Source organism: Fringilla coelebs (assembly GCF_963513975.1).
Source record: "Fringilla coelebs genome assembly, chromosome: 9".
Classification (NCBI taxonomy): domain Eukaryota; kingdom Metazoa; phylum Chordata; class Aves; order Passeriformes; family Fringillidae; genus Fringilla; species Fringilla coelebs.
The window spans coordinates 20971221-20995010 of NC_140067.1; the positions used below are offsets into that span (position 1 = coordinate 20971221).

The 23790-nt window shown below is 38.2% G+C and overlaps 1 protein-coding gene across 1 annotated transcript in view; it reads left to right on the plus strand.

Annotated features, from left to right (window-relative positions):
* Positions 1-22467, plus strand: part of NTNG1 (netrin G1) — a gene marked incomplete at both ends in the record, with an annotated part of 140592 nt that extends 118125 nt beyond the window's left edge. Inside the window, one exon of the mRNA XM_084211833.1 lies at positions 22223-22467. Within this exon, the coding sequence (XP_084067959.1) occupies positions 22223-22467 (245 nt within the window). The remainder of the gene's footprint in view (positions 1-22222) is intronic.
* Positions 22468-23790: the final 1323 nt, after the last annotated feature.

Consider the following 23790-nt stretch of genomic DNA (forward strand, 5'->3'; position numbering starts at 1 on the left):
CTCAGTCTGATTGTCTAACTGTCAGATATTCTCCAAGTTTGAACGAATTATCTGATCAATTTCAGAAGAAAAACAACTAGATGCGGTTGTCAGTTTTATGGAACAGACATCAAATTGTCATGTTTTACCAACCACACACTGATTTAAATCTCATTTCAAGTCTTATCATGGAGGAACAGAATTCCAATTAATTTAATTTTGTACAGTGTCAGTTTTAGCTTTCTTATTTTCCCATTGAATTGTAAACAAATGACCAGGCAAGCAAGCAGACCCCAATATACGAGAAAAATAAGACCTCATTCTGTTGCCTTGGCAAAGCTCAAAAAGATTATTTGTCTGGACACGTAGCATGTGGTTTTGATCTGCTTCTCCCTAAGCCTGTGCTGCACAGGAACATAGATATGCAAAGATGGATACACACACTCACTCAACAGACCAATATGTGCTTGTTTACTTCTTGTTATACATAGGCTACTGGCATTATTATGAAATTCTATTCTTATGGAGCTTTGTTGCTAAAAACCATTGACCTAGTGCAAACAGAAGCTTGACTATAAATAAACAGTTTAAATCTATACTATAGCTAGTTTAATTACATGTATGATTCTATAAGTAAATGGAGTGTCATCATTTTATATATTAGTAAACCTATTAGGGAAAAAACAACACAAAAGCCGAGTTGTGTTTTCTAAGGCCTGCAATATATCATTTGATAAATTACAGTTTGGAGTCTACTTTGTGTCACACGAAGTAGAAGTCACAGAAGCTATTATCCTCAGAACTATTTATTTAGGTACCTTACTCTTAGTGATTTAATCTAAACCCTTTGAGGATCCAGGCAGAGCGCTCCTCGCTTGGTGTCTCTGCGCACACCGAGGTCAGATGCAATTTTAGACTTTGCCTCCCAGATAAAAAGCACTGTGATAGCAGCTGTTATCTTCTTGCATTCAGGGTTTCTGCTGCAGAGCCGTAGCGGTCAGCGGGGTCTGGTTGGTACAGGAAGGTTTGCTGCCCTCAGAAGAAGAGGCACAATAGACGTGGCTGTGCCTGGCGCAGCTTCTGAGCCCTCCCCAGAACCCCTGCGGCGGCAGGCGTGGGCGTGCGGGAACGTGCTGGGCTCAGCGGGGCCTCCCTGCCACATACCCACAATGGATTTTCTCACCGGGATCAAAGCACAGGAGTGAATTCAGAACAGAACAGTTTGGTCCTGAAACCCTTTTAGAACTCCTGGAACATGAGAAATTACATGGCATAGCATATATTTGATTTTTCTATTTTATAGAAACTGAACGATTTCCTTTAAAAATTAACACTAAAACAGAACTAAAAGCTCCAAGCCTGGCAAGAAATTTAACCTCCAACTACTGTTGATTTGGGCCAGTTTTTAACTGAACATAGTGTTTTTTGAAAAAAGGAACTGGTATCAAAAGCAAAAACATTTAAACACCACCAAAATATTAAGTAGGAGCATTCACTTGATCTTCTACATGTATTGCTCACAGTCCTGCGTCTTCTGTATTTCTTGGCTGTGACATTTCAGGTGACTATAAAGTCCACTGCATACATACAGCAGCATTTTAAAGTAGCATCTTTTAATTTCACTCACAGAAGCATTGATTCCAAAACCAGCTGCATATTTATCCAATCAGGCAAAGAAAAGATCTTTTGCCAATATCAGTTTGGCAGCAGAGCTTGAATTTTCATTAGGCGTGTTCCTCACGGGGGAAAAGGTGAGGGAAGGTTCAATGACTAATAATATTCTCTATCTCCCTTCATACAAAAACCAAGTAAACATATTGAACCCACCGCACTACAAAGGCCTGGAGTTATTGAGAGTTACCAATGGTAGCTGGCACCCCATGGCAAATCAGTGTTTTAAATTATCTTTGTTCAATGGTGCTAACCTTAAACAATTAGCAAATGAGTTTTCAGCCAGATGCCTTATATCCAGGTCTGAACAATCTATCTCATTTTACCCTTTCTCATTCATTTAAACAGAAGCAAGCAAAGGATTGCACTCTTATCTTCAGTGCTCAGATTGGACTCAGTGCATGTATCTGTCTTCCAGACTAAACTTGTATTACTCTGCAGCCTGTCAGATAATTCATATTCTGTCACAGTGTGCATTTAACTTATTGTATGACTATTTAAATATGAGCTTTTTAGGGGTGGATTTTTTCACATGTTACAAATGTTAGAAGCTGGGGCATTTGATCAAAATCATCATGCAGACTGAGCTACCAAAGAAAATCAAACTTGAAATTGTAAACTTGGAACTTAATATTAACATTTGCTTTTGGAGGACTGCATTTACCATTCAGCAAGAAAAGACATATACCATCTAATTCTTCTAAAATCTTTTTTTTTTTAATTACATCCTGCACTTCTTTCTAGACAGATAAAATACATATAAATGCAATGGTCCCCCCAGTGAAGGTTAGTGATCTTTTACACGTTTGTACACAGATGTATCCAACACCTACACATTGAACTTGGACCTAGGGGATAAGACAAAAAAAAAGAAACAGAAATGCAGAATCAAGGTGCCCTGCTTTCCAGTTCACCATTGCAACTGCCTTTGTGGGAGCTGCAGAAGATCCACCTATTTTTATTTCTTTTTACCAATAACAGATTTAATGCTGTCAGCTGGTCAGAATACACTAGGACTCCCCTCTGCACAGGTGCTGTATATTCTTTCAGTTCTGCTGTGGTTTGGTGCCAAGGCTGGTACTAGTAAGCACACTGCTACACTTGGAGCTGAAGGGAAGTAAAGTGTAAAAAGAATTTAGTGAAAAGGATACAGTTCTGCTGGAGCTGAGCATTGTTGTCCTCAGGGCACAGTCATCTTTCCCTGGTCTTTATACACAAAATACTTCTTTGAAAATACCTATTTTACATGGTTGTTATACACACAAAAGAAATTGTGTGTATGTACAGGGGTTTGGATGCAAGAGGAACAGACTCTCCTTCAGCTGGCTTCCAATTTAAATCCAGAATAATTCTCTTTACATTAATCCAGAATCCACCTTCTGCAACTCACAGCAAAGTATGGTTTACAGATGTAAGACAAGCAAGGCAAGAACACAAACAAAATTACAGCATTGTCAGACCTGATCCTCATCTGATGCAAAACACTAGTTCTGCTTGCCTCAGGGGAAGCATGCTGCTGACTTACAGGTGTAATGCCATCCTGATATCCTTTTAAAACCAGGGTCTTTTAAACCTGAGATACAACAATGCAAATGTGCTTATTAATGCATTCCTTCCAAAATATACAACCCACAGAATACTCATACCGATACTAGGATACAGAGAAGGTTGTTCACCGAAGTATGAATATCATGGAATGTTATTTTTTAATGAGATGCTAGATTTGAAGGAGAAAAGGAAGGTTGATCTCTCTCTGGGGAGAATATATTTTAGTCAGAGTAAACATGTCAGAACACAAACGCTGTATATGAACAGAAATGATTAAGTGAGGCACCTCTCCTCTATGAAGAGCACAGAGGAGATGAAAACAGAAGATGCTCTGAGAGAGTTATACAGATCTGCATAATTCCTGTAGCGTGTCTAGGTTGGAGACCGTGCCTTAATTTTTTTCTTTTAGCCCTGCTGCTTACAAAGTGGATGGGATACTGTGGAAATGGAAGAACCTGCAGAAGCAATAGACTAGAGGGGTACTGGGGAGAGCTCAAGGACTTCATCTCAGTGTCTCTGTGCTGGAGGGCCTCTGTGAACAGGATGGGGTTGTAAATTGGGTAATACCTGTGTGTGGTATAAGAAAATAACAGGTAAATAAAATCAAGCAGAGAGTGAGGCTCAAAAGAGAGGACTAGTTTGCATAGTTACCATGTTATTGAGAGGCACCAGGCTCCTGACAGACCGCAGCTCTTCAGGAGATTTACTCTGATAACCTGGTGATCAGGAATTGCTTTCTCCAAAGCAAAAAGAAATGGTTCAGTAGCAACATTTATACACCTGACCTTTAACAGAACAATTTTTCCCCAGCAAGGTGAGGGATTGGATTGGAGCAAAGAGGTTGTTCTCCTCTTGATCTTGCCCAAGTGTCAGCTTCAAAGCTGCTATTTCATGGCTGTCCAAACTGCTCTAATTGCAAGCACTGCAATCCCTCTTCTCCCAATTCCCCACTATTTAGTCCCACACCCCTAGCAATCTCTCAGGCAGTTGTTTGACCTTTCACTGAATGATTTCAGATCTAACTCAGCAGGACACTAACCAAAAAAGAATAGTTTTTTTGCTATGTTAGTTCTGTGATATGAATCATCCACTGGTTGAACAAGCAGGAGCAGCCTGGGAGATCATAACCCACTCAGTTGGGGAGGGATGGAAGCCTGGCAGCCAGTCAGGCTGGGCTGGGCTGCCATGCAATGTGGCACATCACTCCCCATCACTAGACCATTCTACACTGTAGGAACCTGCCAGTATTTTTACCTGACAAAGCCACAGAATTTCAGAAGGATGAGCAGGTGGATAATTAGGGAAACATCTTAAAAATGTTACTCTTAAAAAAACCCCCAACATTCTGTACTCTCCTAAAAGAGTTTTAAAAATGCACTAATCTATAGAAAAACCAACAACTCTCTAATATTCTCTTGTACTGAAGCAGAATCATAACTTTTCAGAGAACAAAACTTGGATTCTGCATGCAGAGCCAAATCAGACAGTGATGATGGACGTGAGCAGAGTGCATTTCCAAAAGAGCCCAATTCAAAGAGAGTGAATACAATTTGTAGCATCTTGTGTATTTTTAGTGCTATACCGGGGGGGGGGGGGGGGGGGGGGGGGGGGCGGGTCTGAACAACTAAATATCAGGAAATTCATGAAAACTTAAGCAAGTAACATTATTTGTTTTCTTCAGTCAGATTATTTTAAAATGGTTAATATTTGATAGCACAATGATAAATATTTTAATAGAGTATATTGCAGTCAGTTAGGAATAGATCAAAAAGATACAAAGTAAGCTCCACTAGATAAACTTTTATTAGGTACATGAAATAGAACATAAAGCTTGATAGCAATTACTACTTAATCTATTCACATTTGGAAGCGTATTGAAGGGGAAACTTATAACTCAGTTGTTATGAATTATTAAATGTTCATTTGAACAGTGATGAGCAGGACTTCTTTTCCTCTGAAAAATCTGTCACGCTTTCCTTTTAAGCCTGCTCAGTGGCCATAGATTCTGTGCAATTTGCCTGCTCACTGCCTTTTTATGAGGACAGAATAAAGAGATCAATAGCAGCACAGACACACCCAGATGGGGCATTTTTATGAAGGAGCCTTAAAAGGACCATTTAGAAGTAAGTAAAGTAATTTCCATCCTACTTAACTTCAGATAAAAATTACTGACCCAAGGCAAATAAAGATAGGCAAGATTTCCTGTCTTGGCACTGATGCAATTGGTGGCATTGCTGAAACCAGCACATGTGATTATCAAGGCTCAGTAGTTGTTGTTTTAACTTCCTTTACACATGTGCAGACACAACAGTAGGGAAACCAAAGTTTCCTTTAGAAGGAGCTGATGGGTTTTAACTTGCAAAGCGCTGACAGCCTCCACTAACAGAAGTTAAGCTCCCCCAGTGGTATTAAAGTAAAAAAAATGCCTTTTAATTACACATTAATAAAAAGGTGCCATGGAAGTAGGTATATTATTATTTTATCCACCTTTAAGTTTAAATTTTAAAATACTAGCTTGCATGTTTGATGGATTTCAGAGTTACTTTAGGTACAGGGGCACACCTAATGTTAAGGTGTGTTTCTGCTCTGAATTTCAACATGCTAAATGGATGTAATCCTAAAGTAATCAGGTTTTCTAATGTCAGATTTGTACTTCTATAGAGCTGAGTATTGTAGTATCTAACAGCAAAGGAATTCAAGACCTTTTTTATATACTACTACTATTTGACATACTTGTTCAAAATATTTTGGATGTCTTCATTAACTGACCGTGTTTATTATGAGTAGTCTGTACAGGTGGGGTTAAAAAACTTCAGACTGAAGGTTTTAAGGAAATTAAGTCAAACTAAGGGAGTTATTATTCAGTATCAATAAATTGAGTGCTTCAGCAAAGAATTTCTGAATCTAATGAAGACTTTTCAAGATCTGAGCTCTTAACTAAAACACTTAACAGAAGTGCCTTTTTGCATTTCCCAGTTCCCATTTCATTCTATTTTCTGACCACTTTACCTGGCTCATTTTAGAGCTGGTCTTCAAAACCTTTCACTCCTGTGAATCATGTGTTTATCTTCATGCTTGCATGCTTGTAGGCAGTGAACACAACAGAAACTAAAGCTGTTCTGAGCTGGACCAGTGCCCTCTGTGTGACACTTGCAGGCTGGATGAGCTTCAGGCAGCAGAGGCACCCAGCTGCTGGAAGGTCCAGCTTACAGATTTTCTCAGCCAAAGAATTCATCAGTATCTTCATATTTAATTGGTCTCAGTGAGTCTTTCAGCCACTAATTTGCCTAATAACTTCTTGAGAAATTCATATTTCTGTTATCCAAATATTCTGGGCACAGGGTCACACCACCACCACCACCAATAATAATAATAATAATAATAATAATAATAATAATAATAATAATAATAATAATAATAATAATAATAATAATAATAATAATAATAATAATAATAATAATAATAATAATAATAATAATAATAATAATAATAATAATGTCTTAGTTTAACTGGTTGGTTGTTCCTCCCTGCTTCTTGAGAGGAAGAATAAATGAATAATCATTTCCAATTCACCTTCTCTATAACATCTGCGATTTTAAAGACGTATATTTTATTTTTCTTCAATCCATCTCCCCTTTCTTACACTGAAGAAACACAATTTATTTAATCTCTCCTTTTATATAGCCTGCTTATACCTGTGACAGCTTTTCATTCTCCCTTTTATGGTACTACTACATGTATATATCTTTTCAATATCAGGACTTCATGCAGTGTTCAAGAGATGGGCACATCATGAAGCTATATAGTGACATTATGGTGTTTCCACTTCACTCTTTTTCCTGTCTTGAAAAATTCAATAATCTATTTGCCTTTCTGACTGATGAAGAGCATTAAGTCAAAATTTTCAATAAAACACCCTCAATTACTGTTAGGGTGCCTTTTCTAAATGATAAAGCCAAGTATCTGTAGGAATACTTTACTCTTGAGCACTTAATTTCTGTCACCCTTAGAAATTCTTCTGAAGGTCTTTATAGCCACAATACCTGTGTAGTCTAAACAAATTTATTACATCATGCTTCACTCACTTTTCTAGCAGAACTCTATATGTGTAAGTACTCATAAGACTGCTTAGTAGTTCATGACATCTATTCTTAGCCTGCTTCTTATTATTCAAGCTATAATTATTCCATAAAGAAAAAATAAATTAAAAGGAAAAAAAAATCCTTGCTGAGGCATCTTGGAAAATGCTTTTTGTAGAGTAAGGTACATTGTCAACCCGATCTTTTGCATCCATATACTTACCTGATTCCTTAAAAAAAATATTTTAGTAGTTTTGTACATTATTATTTCTCTCTTTCATACTCATCATGTTCACTCACCTAACTGCTAATTCTGTTCTTCATCACATTTTCCATTGAGAAAATTGGAAACTTGCCTGCTGCAGAAGTTCTAATTGCCAGTCTCTAGTTCCTCTCCATCTCCTTGAAAATCTTCATAAAAATCACACCTGCCACAGGTCCTTTTTTTGTAGTTAATCAAGCCCATCCTGACAATTAGAAAAATTAAATTAGAAAAATCACAAGTAGCAGTGAAAATGTTGTTTCTGCATTTTTTAAAAAATTCTCAGCAGTAATATTTGCTTCTGGTGGTCTGATGCAACAGAATTCGATTTTTAAATAATGGTTTGTATAAATGTTCAGACACACCTCCAGAACATGCCCCCATCACCACAGGCAGGACCCTGGTAACCTCCCAAAGCTCTTCCATAGTTAATAGATTTTTCCCTTCCCTGCCTTACAAAGCATTTATTTGCCCTACAGCCTTTCTAGAAGGCCTGGCTTCTCCTATGTTTAGAAAAAATATTAACGGCTAATTTTTATGACTTTACTAAACTTCTCAATCATTTTTGGCCTACCTTGGTACTTTAACCTTTTCTTACAACTCAGTTGTACTCTTCTCTTTATTCCTTCATTTCAACATAACTGCATGGTTTTTCTTTACCCTTGGTAAATGTATTTTCTTACAAAGTTTTTTTAACCTGCCGCTAACAATGTAATTTTTATAAGAATCCTTTTAAATAGGTTTGGGGGTTTTTTGATACTCACTTTACTCTGCCTGTCAAATACAGCCAGCTCACCAAATCACCTGCAAACATTCTGCCCCTTTAGCTTTTCCTTGCATTTCTCTCTAATAAGTGTCTGCATGATCATCTTCTCCCAGATCCATACACCTGAGACATGGACCAGCCCTTCCAGCTATTTCAAATTCCTCTTCAGGTTAAGCATGCAAGGAAAGATTTTGACAAGGAACATGGATATGATAAAATCAGGAACAAAAGCTTGATCTCATAAATGTCAGTCCAGCTTTTTGTCAGATCTTTGACTACCAGCTTTTATAGCACAAATTCACTGTGAAAGTCAATAGAGCTTTACAGGATTTACAGTATAAAATTAGAGGGGACTCACAGCCCATACAAAAGGACCATGATGTTCAGTAAAATATTAACAGCATTGCTCTTTCAATTTCTCCCAATTCCGCACAGTTGAGATACGCTTTTGTCAATTAGGGCCTGTTCTTCTCTAATGTTGGACTACAGTCAATGGGAAAATCATTTAAAAAGACTTCAGGTAGAAGCCAAGCTCCTTATAATTACCTTGGCTTCTAAAGACAATAATTAAATTGTTAATAAAATTTTTACCTGTAATCATCAGGTGAGAAGTGACAATGCTGGAAGTTTAAAGGAGAGAAGAGTTTGATCATAATTCAGTTGTTGGCAATTAATTTCTATAGAAGACTACTTGTATCTGAAATCAACTTGCAATAATTATATTAAAGGGACTGTATTCATTAACACCACTGATGTCAATAGGCAGCTGAGGTTCAGGATGATAGTGTTATATCCAAAATTATATATGAAAGTGTTATACCCAAAATTAAGTTGCATTTTTATAACTACATCTTGCACAGGTACTTCTTTATATGCTTTTTTCTTCTTGACAATGACTTGTCTTTTTGTTCAGATGGACATGGAAAGCCACGTAACAACTGTACTGATGCCACTGGCTGAATCTAGAGCCAGTATTTTGATTTGCACTTGTCTGTAAATCAGTTTACCCACTTTATTCCCTTTCTAGAGACTGAGTAGAATAGTTTTCCAAATCTTTCACACTTAGACATTTATCTGTATTTTCCAGATTTACAAATCTTTCTGTGGATAACCCAAAACATTTTTCCAGCTCATGGAACCATCTAACACTAGCCCCTGTTCTTACTCACTTTCCTGCTTAAATTTGAAACCTTTTCCAATAGACGCAAGGATCTATTCTTGCCTTTCAAAACCTCTAGGCTATAAGGAGTTCAGCCATAATCTCTTTGGAGGAGGAATTCTCCCTTTAATAGGTGTTTAGGTGAGCCTTAAGAAGCAGCATCAAGCAGCTACAGATCAGAGGCACAGAGGAGCTAAAATAAAGAGCTACTAGGTTTGTTCCCCTCATGCACTACCCAGTCCCCAAATATGCTGACAAGTGCAGGAGGAACAAAGTCCAGTGTCCTCAGTACAGAAACAGCAGTCCATGGAGATAGTTCAGTAGGGTGTCCTGTTCATGAGATGCTGCACCACTGAGCTCTGAATGGTACACATACTTTAAATGGGAATTCACCTTGCTTTTTAAGCCAAAGGATCCTTGAAATAGAACTCTTACCTTGAAGAATTTAGCATTTCATTTCCAAGGAGTGTGAACAGTTTCATCACATGTAGCTGTTCCTTTAAAGAGCTGAAGCTGCATTTTGATCATAAGGCAATAAGCAGTGACTAACATCTAAGGCAGACAAGTTACTCTCACAAAATTCTAAAACCTAACTTACTTCCTACTGATTTCAGGAACAGCAGAATCCCACAATGAGATTTAAACTGAAGCTTACTAGTGCAAGGAAATTCATCTTGAGGGCAAGCATAGCATCCTTAAATCAGCTCCATTATGTTGACATTATGCAGCAAAGCACAGCTCTCTGCAAGGAGGCTTCCACTCTCAGAAAGAGCATCCTATTCCACATATCTTAGAGACAGATTACAACAGCATACTGCAACACAAAAATTCAAAAATTGACCTGGATGCTTTGAAATGCTTCCAATTTCATTTGCACACATGCCCTTTGATACACAACTGGAGAGAAATATGAAAGGTGGCGTGTACACTGCTGTCTTCTGCAAAGGTATGAAAATTTGGGTCGAGATTTACACCACCTGTCAAAATAACGCCATATCCTGCAATAATTTTTCTGCAATGACCTGAGAGCTTTGCTAGTTCATGCTAAATCATTACTGATTTAAAACAAAGTGCAAAGACACTTAGGGAAGTGTACTCCAGTTATATCTTTTATTCAGTGGCAACGTGACAACTTAGTGATGATGCCGCAGCCCACGCTGCACTGCACCATTAGAAGGACCCTGAGTGTTTTGCAAATACAAAACATTGAGCCAGCTAAGATGTGTTGAGCACCTCCCTCACCTACTCCTACCCGCCCTGGCTTCAGCCCAAACCCTTCTCCAGAACTGTTCCAGTTCCAACTACTTCCCTTTAGCGCTCCTCCTGCTGTTTTAGCTAAACAGCTACTCATTCTGCAGCTTCTGGCAGTCTTCAGAAAACCAGCATCCCACTCGGATCTGCCATGTTACCACTTCAGAAATGCTGTCTCACAGCAGAAAACCTTTGCCTTTCACACTCCTGTCATACCCTCACTACACTCTGGGGCTGTGTTTGAAACCTGAGCAGGCACTGTGCTGGCTGGCCCTGATTGCCTTGGGGTTCCATGGAGCAGGAGGAGGCTCCATTGCTGTTTGCCCCCAGTGTTTGTCCCTCACAAGGCTCCAGACCTACAAAAATTCATCCTACCTGGAATGACAGCCTTTCCTTGCCCTCCACTAGCACATGCAGCCAGCAGCACAGGCGTGTTGCAAATACCCTCTTGCCATTGGAGTCCATGTCAAGGAATACACAGTTCTCAGGGAGCTGGGATCTGATCAGTCAGATTTCCATTGCCAGCACTGCCAAGGCTGCTGGAAGAGAAGGACAAGCATGACAGGAGCAGTGGGATCTCACATGTAATGTAGAGGGTTCTCTGGGGCAGATGACAGGACTGGACCCAATGAGATAAACCTGCCAGGAAAAACAGATTAATCATCATCCCAGTTCTGTTGTGCAGAAATTTGTCTCCTTTTGCACTTAGAGTTTTAAAAGAAATATAGTCAGACATGATGTTTTACAAGTGCATTCTAAAAGTACATTTTCATAAAAATTGAGTGGTTTTTGTGTGACCCTTACTTTTCCAAATCAGAGGTTTGTCACATTGCTGTACACACAGCCTCTCAGGAGCAGGAGAAAATGACCAAGGTCTTGGTTTCTCAGTCTTAAGTGCAGGTGGAAGACTTTTTAAGTAACACAACTACTTCTTTCCATCATTAGATTTAAAGCTATTGATACACTATATCTTTAGAAATACCTAGCACACTATCTAAAGTAATTTATTAGATCACAATTAATGGAGATATCCTTGGTATTTTTCAACTCTGGAATGACTTGACAAACTAAAAATTGGAGAAAATAATTTTAAACAAAATAAGGAAAGTGCTTTGAAGTGAAATCACATTTGGCAGTTATCTATTCCTCAAGGATCCCAAGTTATTTCAGTCTTCATTAATAATTAAATTTTAACACCTTTGTGCATCACAGTTGATAAACAGAAATATAAGTACCTTAATCAGCATGCCAAAAGTAATGCTAGAACCATATAAAGCTCACAGGGAAAGAGCCCTTACTCATGAGAATAAAACCCTGGTCTTTTTAAGATCCTGAATTATCTTAACACTTTGTCATAGTAAGCAATATCAACATCCATGGTTAGAGGCATTATCTTTAGTTGGTATGCTTATAGAAAGAACTTTTCAGACATTATCCCAAACAAACCATGCTATGTACTCTCTAAGACAGGTCTGTGTTTATTCAGATCTTTTTCTAGATTATAGCAAAACTTTAAAGTTGATTAAAAAGGATTAATATAATTCTGTTACTATTGAAACAACTTACTAGCAGTAGCCTGTATATCAATATAGTGAAAAATCTGTAGGTTGCCTGTATGCCTGCCTCAGCTCTATGGTTGGTATGTAATAATGAACATCTTTCAGACATTTTTGTTGAACTGTGTGATAAGTCAGTTTTTTAAATGCTTTCAGGTAAAAAAACACTGGCTAGGACTGTGACATTGGTTACACCTGGCAAAATACTGCAGAAAAACTGGTGTGCCTGAAGAAGATTGTGTTGGAAAGAGAGGCTCTGTTATCTGGGGTTTCCCATCTAGTGGTTGCTCTGTCACGAAGATAAATGCACGATGATAACCTGAAGCAAGTCTGTGTGCAGCAATAAATACTGTTGATGAAAACTAGCATGAAGCAACTAATAGCTTTTATTATTTGATACATTAATTTATTCGTTCTTATTTTTGCAGAGTGCTACATGCCAGCTGTTTGAATCATCTTATTGGTATTCTGATGAAAAGAGTGGATAAGTAAAGCATTGCACCAATTAAATTCCCGCTCACAAGAGAGCATTTTATCATCTGGTATATCTCAGACAGGAATTAGGATATAAAATCGGCCTGTTGAATTAATTTTTTCATTTTAATGTAATATAAAAATAGACAATAACAGGTAATATTTTTATAGGTCAGATGAAGCAGAGTGGATAAAAAATTTGCATATCTTTACTGTGTACCTTATGTATGAATATGAAGCAGCTGAAGTTCTGATAGGTGAGATTAGAAGGAGATACGATACACAGCTTTGGTATTTGAGATTGTCAGAGTATTTAATCATCTTATGCAATCACATATGTCAATTGGACAAGACTGCATAGTCCTTTTTTAAATTACATAGTTTAGAAACCTTTTTAAAGCTGACTGTCAGCAAACTCCCCTGGAAACAATAATCAACTCTGCTGTTGCATTTATCTAATCAGCAGTGCAATGTAAGAAATAGAGTAGGAATTCACAGGACCTGCATCATTCCCTCCTTTTGTTTGCACAGGCAACTCACTGGACTTTCCTTGGCATCAAGTACCCCATTGTTCACTAGCAATGAGAAGTTTTACTCTGAATAGCTTTGACACCTATAGGGAAGTGTTGTTATCCTCATTCTAAAGCTGGCTCAGCAAAAGCACTCTGCAGCATTTTGTCCACACTCAAAACAATAAATCAATGTAGATTCATTCAGAAAGATCCCCTGATTCACAGCATTGTTACTTGAACAAAAAACCCCATCCCTCACTTCATACATGTTGTAGGAATTATGCAAATGTTTTATCTTTGTCTTTGCATTGTAACTAATGTTCACATAAATTTAGAATGTTCCTCTCCTGAGAGATTCTACACATTAACTTTGCACACTGGTGCTGGGGTCTCCTGTAGGAGAACGTTGTCCTGATACCTTAAACCTTTCTTTTGGCAAATTCCTTCAGCACACAGAAGGAATATCTAATGACATGTAGATACAAACTTGGCTTTACCTTTCCTTGTGGTCACTGTAAAAGAGCTGCTAAGTCCCACTTCCATTTAGTTACATACCCAACCCACTTTAATACCCTTGATAATTACTATAGTGCAATTAAAGATTGATGAGTGTTTCCATTACGAATGCTAGTTTATGTAGTTTAGAAGCTGATCATAACATATATTTCCAGTACGTTTTTTCTAATTGTTCCAAATCTCCCATGCAATTGGCTTTCAGGCAAAGTAATGAGAAGAAAGTTTGCAATTTTCAAATTATTTTAGATCGCAATTAACTTTAGGATAGCAGTAAATATTACCAGAAGCCAACAACAACACATTCTGTCACTCTCTTTTACCCCTTCCCTAAAAAAAATTTAGGAAAATACTTACTAAAATTATTCTAATCCCCTAAATCATGGGGGAAGTACTTTCAGTTGGGTTTACCTTGACTGGTTTTGCTGCCAAATAAAGCAACAAATGTTTGGGACTATTTAATGGATTTTCAAAGCCTTCAGTGTAGTGTTCACTGGGAAGAATAGCCAAAAGAGAAACTATTTTCTCTGTAAACAAATTCTTTGCATTCTTTTGTTCCCATAATATTATTCCAAATCAAACACCTTAGCAGCCAAGGATGCAGGAACATTCAGCCTTTTATATAATTCATAATCATGTATTTGAATTGCTGACCTTCGCAAGATCCTGCTTTGGTTTGTTTTCCAGACTTTCTCCTGTGGTTTTGTGCTCTGTAAAAGCAATACTTGTTGCAGGTCTGTTTCATAATTCTTGGGAAAATCAAGTTCCAAGAAAATCCTCTTGTTGCACATGAAGCAGAAAATGCTGCTGTGCAGGCAAGGTCAGCCTGCCAGCCCTTTGGATAGGACTGAAGTGGCCATAGATGTCTCCGGAGCAGTGGCAGCTGGATGTTCCCAAAGTGCCATGGAGCCAGGAGCAGGACAAGAGGGGTGAGGGACAGCAGGACAGGAGTTTCCCAGCTCTCAGTCCCCCAGGCCAGGGGAGCAGAGCAGCTCCAGTGGCAGCCACGGGGTCAGGGACAGCCTGCAGAGCTCAGCTGGAGCAGGGAAGCAGTGCCTCAGATGGGAAGCTGCAGCAGGCAGAGCCTGCCAGCAGAGCAGGGCCCAGGAGCCCCTGGCAGCACCCCTCCCCAGCTAAAGCTCCCAGAGCTCCTGGACACACCTGCCAGCTCCATGTACGTGTCCCAAGTGCCTTCTGGAAAGCTAATGGCAGTAGCTGCTCATATTTAGGGAACCAAATCCCATCCCCCAATTCATAGGGCCTTTTGATAACTTCATCTTTTGCACCTGAGCACTTTTTGTGCTTAACCAGTTTTAGTGATAGTAGCTACATCTAAATCCTGACCTTGCTGTTGGCAATAGAAAAGAAAAGAAAAAACAACACAACCCAACAACAACTCTGTAGTGACTGCTTCTTTTCCTAGTTAAGGGAAGAGAAGACAGGTCATGTAAGAATGTTCATTTTTCTCCAAGCAGAGAGGAATAATGGCACTGCAGCTTACAGCTTTGTAAGTGAAATATGAATGATAGGGGCATGCAGTCCCTTCTGAGCAACTAAAGCTGATATGTAGTTTATTGCTCTCCTGAGATTACCCTAAAGTATGATCAGGGTCATACCAATTCAGTGATGCTCCTTTATAAGCAAAGCAATAAAAAGAATAGGGAAATTTTTCTTCCCCCACTTTGGGAATCATCCTCTTTTGTACAAGTATGAAATTGGAACCATCAAATTCAGAAAACCAAAAGGTTAAATCATTCATTTCCTAAAACCAAGGAAGATTGAAAGGTATAAGTTCAACTATAATTCTTAGATAACTAAATCTGGATTTGTTTTCATCCATTTTAATACACAATCATGTGTAGTTTCTACCAAAGCTACTATGGCTATCATGTATGAGTATCAATTCCAAAATTCCGTTTTTCCTTGTGTCCTTTTGACAGGATAGATGTATTTCTTCTCATTATTCTTTATTAATTAAACTCAAGGATTTTAGATTAAGAAAAGAGATGAAAAATGAGAAAGCACAGACACAACCTGTGAAAAACAATAACTTTCTACCTCTGCTATCTTCATATCATGGTTAAAAACCCCCACATACTCTGTACAGGATTTTGCACTTTCAGTGGTGAGAGATAATCAACTAAGCTTACCCATGTGGATGCTAGGATAAATTACTGTCGATTTGCAGGAGAGAGGAATCACCATCCATTCTCTGGCTGTGTGCTGGGCAGAACTCTGAGTAATAGCTACATCTCCTTGTAGAAACTCTGAAGACTTCGCCTGCAATTTGATTAGAACTGGCTTGGCTTTGAACTGCCTGTTGTGCAGAAAAAACAGAAATTATATGTAGGCAAACAATCTAAAAATTTTACTGGAAATTTTCAGTGAACACAGTATCTCCATTATTCCTTTACTCTCTGGTAACTTAATAAAAGTGGTTTGATAAAAAATCAAGTGTCATTTCAATTGTGCTTCTAACAGGCATTTCTAAGACAAGTCAAGACGGAGATGTCTGCCTTCAGAAACTACTCTCACTTGGTCAATGTTTATTTCCTTATATTGCTGGCAGTATAATTAATCACAACATTGTTTCAACTTTGCACCAGAGATCTTTGTATTAATGTTTGTCATCTTGTGACCATAATTTTGACACAGTAAGATATGCTTTAGGCTTGTACATGTCTGGAGTGATTTATTTTGTCTTAGCTTAACAATGTGCTTTGGTAAATAAGTGCAAACTACTTTTATTTTCATGCTAAGCATCTGCCTTGATAGTATCCTAAGATAGTTTTACTACTACAGCAAATGTTGAATTAGTGTCACTTCCAAACAAAGAAATTATTATGAATATCTCATTTATAAGAACAGTAGCTGTTTTCTGTATCAGGTATGTTTGTGGATTCAAAGCACTGAAGAAGTCTGATCAACACTGACACATATTCACAGTAGTAAAACATTTTAAATCCATTTGGCAGTAATGTAAATGGTAACAATAAATGAAATTCTAAACATTAGAATAAAATAAGTAAAATGAGTACTTCTAATTGGAAGACATGCAGGGGAAGAAATTTCAGTGACAAAGCCGTCAACTCAGTTATTACTCACTGGTTATTCAAATGAGTAAGATACTTAAACTATACAACTTGAAGTATTGTCATCTGCTGTGCAACACGAACTGTAACAGCAGTAGCTGTAACCTTTCAGGAGAAGCCTGACTACTGTTTTCCCCATGCCCTTATATCCTCTTACCTGACATCTGTGCTGTATGGGTGAGATCTCATGAGTCAGTGGAATTCCACACAGAGATCTTCAACACACAGCAAGGATATATTGTATTTTCAGGATTTTTTCCCAAATACTGAAGGTATTCATTGCTGACCGTGGCAATTTGAAATATTTTGATTGCAGTCAAACTGCAATCAATATGTTCAACTGGAACGTGCAACTGGGTACAAAAGGAAAGAATTTCACACCTTTGCATTTGAATGAGACTTAGTCTTTCGCATTCCCCAATTCCATTTCTGCCTATTTGACAAATTGTGGGGGAAAATGTTGCTAATACTGTCACAACTGCAGAGGTTTTCTAGCTATGTATGTATGTGCACATGCTCACATTCTTACTAGGCACACACACAAGCTTCATTCACTGCAATTTCTTTTATATTTTGAGATTGTTTTTACCATTTATTGATTAAATGATCACATATTTAAAGAATAATGCATGTTAGTTACAGGCTCCTCATAGTATTCACAGGAACTAATTCTGCATTTGACAAGAAATCGCTTGTGCTTGGCCTGGATTTACTGTCCTTATTTATGCAGGGAGACGAAACCTCCCAATTTTTTCATGGCATTTCAATGTACTGTTCAGTGTCTATATATAGACAGCCACTGCATATGTTGGAGCTACCTATAAACATCATTACAGAAAACATGGGTTTCACTGTACTGGGTTTTTACTCACTTATGCACAGACAGAATATTCTGTTAGCATGTGTGCTGAAATCTTCCTCATTCATGAGTTCAAGTAAAATTCTTTACTAAATGGGAAGTACCAAGGCAACAAATGCATTAGAGAAAAAAACAGCCAAGAATAATTTCTTCAGCCATGAGACCTGCATGCTCTCAAAATTATGAACAACGACTGGAATCCAAGGTCAAAAATTCAGTGGTGCCAGTAACAAAAACCACTGACAAACAGTATGGAAAATTCACTGCAGCAGAAGTCAGGGCAAAGCTTGCATCAGTGCTTTAGAAAAGACAAATATGTTGTGTAATATATTCAGAGCTGTCAACCCAGCAACCTGTCCAGGGACTGTGATACTCATGATCTGGGAGACAAAAAGGAGGAAAATGAAGGGATGGATTTAAAAAGAGAGAGAGGGAGAGAGAAGCCTGTAACAAATGATGTGACAAAAGGTGCACACTGAAGGAAAACAGTGATAGAAGTGAACATAGGAAACATTGTTTGAAGATAAAATCTTAAGAATTCAAGAAAGAAAAATTTTTATGAGAGGTCCTTGCTTCCTTTCTGTGACTTTGTCATTAATGATCTTTGTGTTGTTCCCACAAAGAAAATTTCATCATAAATCCAGATTTTGATGCAGAGAGAGAATACCATCTATCCCAGCTCAAAAAATGTGTCAATAAGCCTGTCCCACCTGAACAAGATGCTACTGTAGGCAAGCTGTACAAAAATAAAGGTAGCACAAAGAAAGGTAGAAATGTTATTTTCTCCCCTCTTGGATGGCCGTTGGAAAAGACAGGAGTGTAGAAGAAACCTTATTTAATCTCTGTAGCATCTTGTTGTTCTGTCTGGGCAGCAGGCAGACCCAAGGCCCTGGGCATGTGCTCTGCAGCTGCCCAGACAGCAGCAGAAGGTGCTTAAGCCAAGTGCACAAGGCTGTGCCTGAGGTGCCCCTCCAGACTGAAGGGAGCAACGCCTGTGTTTCTTCTCTGTCCCTGTTGCTGCCTCAGAACTAAAATCAGCCAGAGCTGTCTAACTCTTTTCTTTCAAGAAGCTGCAAAGATATTCAAGTTGAGTTTTGGAGAGACTCAGGAATTTTCATTTATTATTCAGATTTGAACATTTAAGAGGAAAGTAGTAATTTGTCAAACAGCTGTGTTACTCATATATTTCATTTAATACCCAATATAAATTCTATGAAACACTAGCACATCTATTACAGACTAAGACTATCCCTTGAGCCAGCTCAAAAATGGGTATTTTTCCTTTGTTTTCCTTTTTTATTCCATTCCCAAATTCATTAACATTGCAATTAAAGATCCAGACTACTTTGGGACATATGGCAAGGCATGTTGTGCCTTTTTTTCTGTCTTCTTTGTGAAGTGTTTTAAGGATCCTATAACTGGACCATAGTTAGATTGCAAATTGATGAATTATGAAAATAACTTTAAAACAATTTCCTTTAGTTTACTTTAAATACTTCACTTCATGCAGTAGCACAGATCTGGAGACCTCAAAAACATCCCTCACAGAGGGCTGCAGAGCTCTCCAAAACAAATGAGATTCCTGTTTTGGTTTTTAAGTGACCAGTTTGATGTCCTGGCTTCTAATTAAATAAGATCTGCCAGAAAACTCACAGCTAGTTCAGCCACAGTGGTCTTAACAGTTTCATTGTGATTACTTCATAATTAGGTCTTTTACTTATGTCACTTCTCCATGTTTCATTCTTTGGTCAGAACTTGGTACCTGATTGCATTCAGATAATTATTCATCAATATTAAAGTTTTGATCCTGCCCCTACTTTCAGAAAGGTGAAAATGGTATTGGAGTTGGTCGGAATAAAATTAAAACAAAATTGGCAAAAAATAATGGGATTTCATAAAATTTAGATTTTTTTCATACAACTTCCAGCTCACAATTGCTATCTACATGATACATATATGTGCATACATCTGTGTGCAAAAGAAAGAGATACAAGCACAAAATTAGGAAAGCTGTTGCAATACAAGATCAACAACTCCAGGATTTTCAGCTATTTTGCTGAGAACAATAAAACCTACCTGCATTCCTGTGGGCAAACATTTGAAACATTCATATAAGAATAATGATGAAGCTTTTGATCCATCCCTTCTTTAAGCACATTTCAAAAACTTCCTAATGAGAAAGAAATTATCTGATTTAGAAATCAGCATCTATAATATTGTATCCAGAATTTTGTAGTCAGGCAGAATTTTGTGTCAGGCAGAACATCCAGCATGGAGCAAAACACCTCTTCAGCCCCTCAACTCCAGCCACCTGTAACTACAGACCAGATCTGGGCAAAGGACCTCTTCAAATAACATGCTGTAGTCTGCAAAATAAATTTTAAAATAGGAAAGATATCTGTTTTATAATCATTTCAAAAAATACAGTTTGCTTAATACTTGAGAAAATTTGGATAAATTATTCCCGGCAAAATGTGAAGTGAAACATCTCCTCTGCTGGTTAAGAAGTGGTATTTAATGAACTGTTGACTCCCACCGAGTTTGTCAAGGCAAACAAGGGTCTATATTGATGGGGCAGATATCTCACAATTTTCACTGCCTGAACTGTAGGAAGCATCCCAGCAATGAGTAGTCTAGAAGATGCAGATCCAGTAGCTGTACCATCAGATAAAGTACTTTGATTTTGCATATTGAGATGACTAAATATATATAATCCAAATAATAAAGTCAACTTCAAAGATACATAGCCTCAGTTATAAGAGATGTAATGCAAATATTGACTGTATTAAAATACAGTTAATTTTTTTCTGCCTGTTACTGTGGTATTTTTTGTGTTGTTAATTTCATCACATTTATTTGGTGGGGACTTACTGTTTCTTACACATTTTTTCTAATCTATGAGTAGAACATGAAAATTCAGACATAGAATCATCAACAAAATGTGTTGTATCTTACTATTCAATTTTTTCCATTGCAATTCAAAAACTGGACAACAATAATAAATCCATAGCTCTTAGTAAAAACCATTGACTGCTAAAGGAATCACTAAAAAAAATAATTATTTACTGGTCCCTCTTAAATGCATCTACAAGTTTCCAACATATTGCATTATTTGGCCCACTTAGATGCAGAACATCAGAAAGCAGCTATTGGAGAGACCTATTCTAGGGTGAGAAAATTATTGTTCTGAAAGCAAGCCAGGACAGATAAGATTACCAGTGAGGTTAGTGGTGCACAAAATAGTACAGATTTATGTAGAACTACACCACTTAAGAACCTCGACTATTTCCCTTGTAGTTCTCATGATATTTGGACTGCTTTTAAAAGTAATTAAATTAATATTTGCAAAACTGTACTTCTTTGTGGCAATAAACAGTAATGTTTAAAATAAAACTAACAATACTTTCTCTATTCTGAATTACTTAGAGTATTTTCACGCTAAGATATACATAAATATCACATGATGTTGAATCTGCTTCTTACCCAAATAATCTTTTCTCTAATTCTCCAAGTTAAAATTTTTACTGTTCCTTCTACCTAGATCGTAGGTGCAAGTTCTTTACTAAAATTGCCTCTCTGTGGAAGGCAGAGCTGTAATCCAACACATATCATACTAGTGATATCATCTGAAATAAAACACAGATTGACACATTTAATTGGTACGTTGCTCATACCTCTGCATTTTCACCCATGAAATATTTGAATTCATATTAAGCAATACAAAGTAAAGCTGTCAGCTTTTCAAATACTATAATATTATGCAGGTCTAAAAGTTTTGCCTGTATTATTGTCTCTCAACTCCCTTGTCAAATCTGATTTCTGAAGTTATTATCAGGCTACAATATCTAAGATATCTAAGATAGCTTTAAGATGCCATGTACCAAAGTAGCAAATCTAATTAGGATGAAATATTTGATCTATAATGGAAATAACATTATCTTTTCTTTCCAGATGTCTGTACCATATAATCCCCATCCAACAGCATGCTGAATTTCCTGCCTGTGCTTGCCTTATCTTTTTTGCACAATTTTTTCAGATCATTAATACATGCAGTTCTTGATTATAAAACCTTGCTGTCCCATGCAGATCTTTTTACTTCAGCAAAGCCATATTGCATTTTTAACCGCTGTTCGTGGTTTCCAAAAGCTCTAGATACATTGCCCCTTTCAAATAACACACACCACCTACAGTTCCAGTTCAGTAATAAAGATGCAGACATTAGCACAAGGCACGTATTAAAATTCTTATTATTTCATTATTAAATAGTCCTTCATATAAAATTAATCAATACTTTAGTCAGTGGTGTTAAGCGAATTCGATGGTTTTCCAAGAATACAGCTTTAAGGGGGAAAAAAAAAAAAATCCGAGTATTTGAAAGAGCAGAGCCCTTATGATATGTCTCAGGAAGAGGAGGGAGGTGGAGTCTCGGTTCTGGTGCATTTCTGCTGAAGACGAGCTCACATTTGCTCTGTTCTCTCCCCCCTTCCCCGCTATCTTGCAGCGAACGTGTGTGACAACGAACTCCTGCACTGCCAGAACGGCGGAACCTGTATCAACAACGTGCGCTGCCAGTGCCCGCCGGCCTACACGGGCATCCTGTGCGAGAAGCTGCGCTGCGAGCGGGAGCCGGGCGGCTGCAGCGGCCGCAGCTCGGCCCCGGGGCGGGCGGGAGCCGGGCCCGGCCCGCGGCTGCTGCTGCTGCTGCTGCCCGCGCTGCTCGCCGCCCCGCCGGGCCGCGCCTGCTGAGGCCGCGCTGGGGCCTCAGCTCGGACTGTGCACGGCCCTGGGCCGCGGGACACGGGACAGAACTCCGGCGTTCGCCACTGGAATCCCTACAGGAAAAAACAGTAAAAATAACCACATACAAAGTAGGAAGGCCGAACTGAACTAAGCCATATCACTCAGTCACGGACAGGGCTGCGAGTGGAGGCTGCTCGCCTCTGACTCGGGACGCTGGCAGCGGCCCGTTCTGTCAGATCCATCGGCTGCGGGACTGACATGGCTTTGACAGCCCCCGGAACGGACGAGAACCCCAACAACATTCGCTACTCCTCTGGTGCGCCCTGTACCTCCGCCCGGTGTGTGGACTGACCAAACCAAGGCATTCTTTGCTGTCAGTGCATTGTGGGTATAAGGAAATCTGTAAAAGCTGCCATATTGGCCTGCTTCGGTCCCCAAATCCTTTCCGACCTGTGCTTTAGTGAACGTTGCTCTGTAACCCTTGTTGGTTGAAAGATTTCTTTGTCTGATGTTAGTGATGCACATGTGTAACAGCCCCCTCAATAAAACTCAAGCCAGTCATATCCTTGTATACCTTAGCAGCACTGCATCAGTAAGATGCTGTGTTCACCTACTGTACAAGAGTGGCTATAGGACAACAAGTGTATTTATCCTTTTGTATTCAAATGAAGTTATTTTTCTTGAAATAATGTACAATGTAGATTTTTTGTATTATTGCCTATTTGTGTTACCAGACAATTTATTAATGTATTTAATTCTAATCAGGTAAGATAAAAACTATTTCTTTTTATTTAGTCCTTTTCTTTTTCCTTTCATTTAATTGTGCAGAGATTTCTCTGTATGGGCAACGTGCTGGCATCAAAGAATATCAGTTTACATATATAACAAGTGTAATAAGATTCCACCAAAGGACATTATAAATGTTTTCTTGTTGCTTTAACACTGGAAGATTTCAAAGAATAAAAATTCCTGCATAAACAGTTCGAGGATGACGTACTGCTCTTTCTTAAGGCCTTTTTAGAAAACAAACAGAAAACTTTTATGGGTTTACCATTCAGTATCTGGAGGAAACCCAGATTTAAAAGTGGAAATCACATCATAGCAATTTAACCTTGCTTTAATTTTACTGCTGTTACTTTGCAAACTTAAAATGTTAAGGGCATCATTTGCTCGAGAAAGATTTCATCAAATCTTAACCTTGAAAAAGGTATGAGAAGTTGAATGGTTCTCATCTTTGTTCTCTCAATTAATCACATACATTATTCCAAAACTAAATTACAAGGTATCATAGAAGCTGCTCCTTAATTCATACCTTTTTTGTGGATTCTG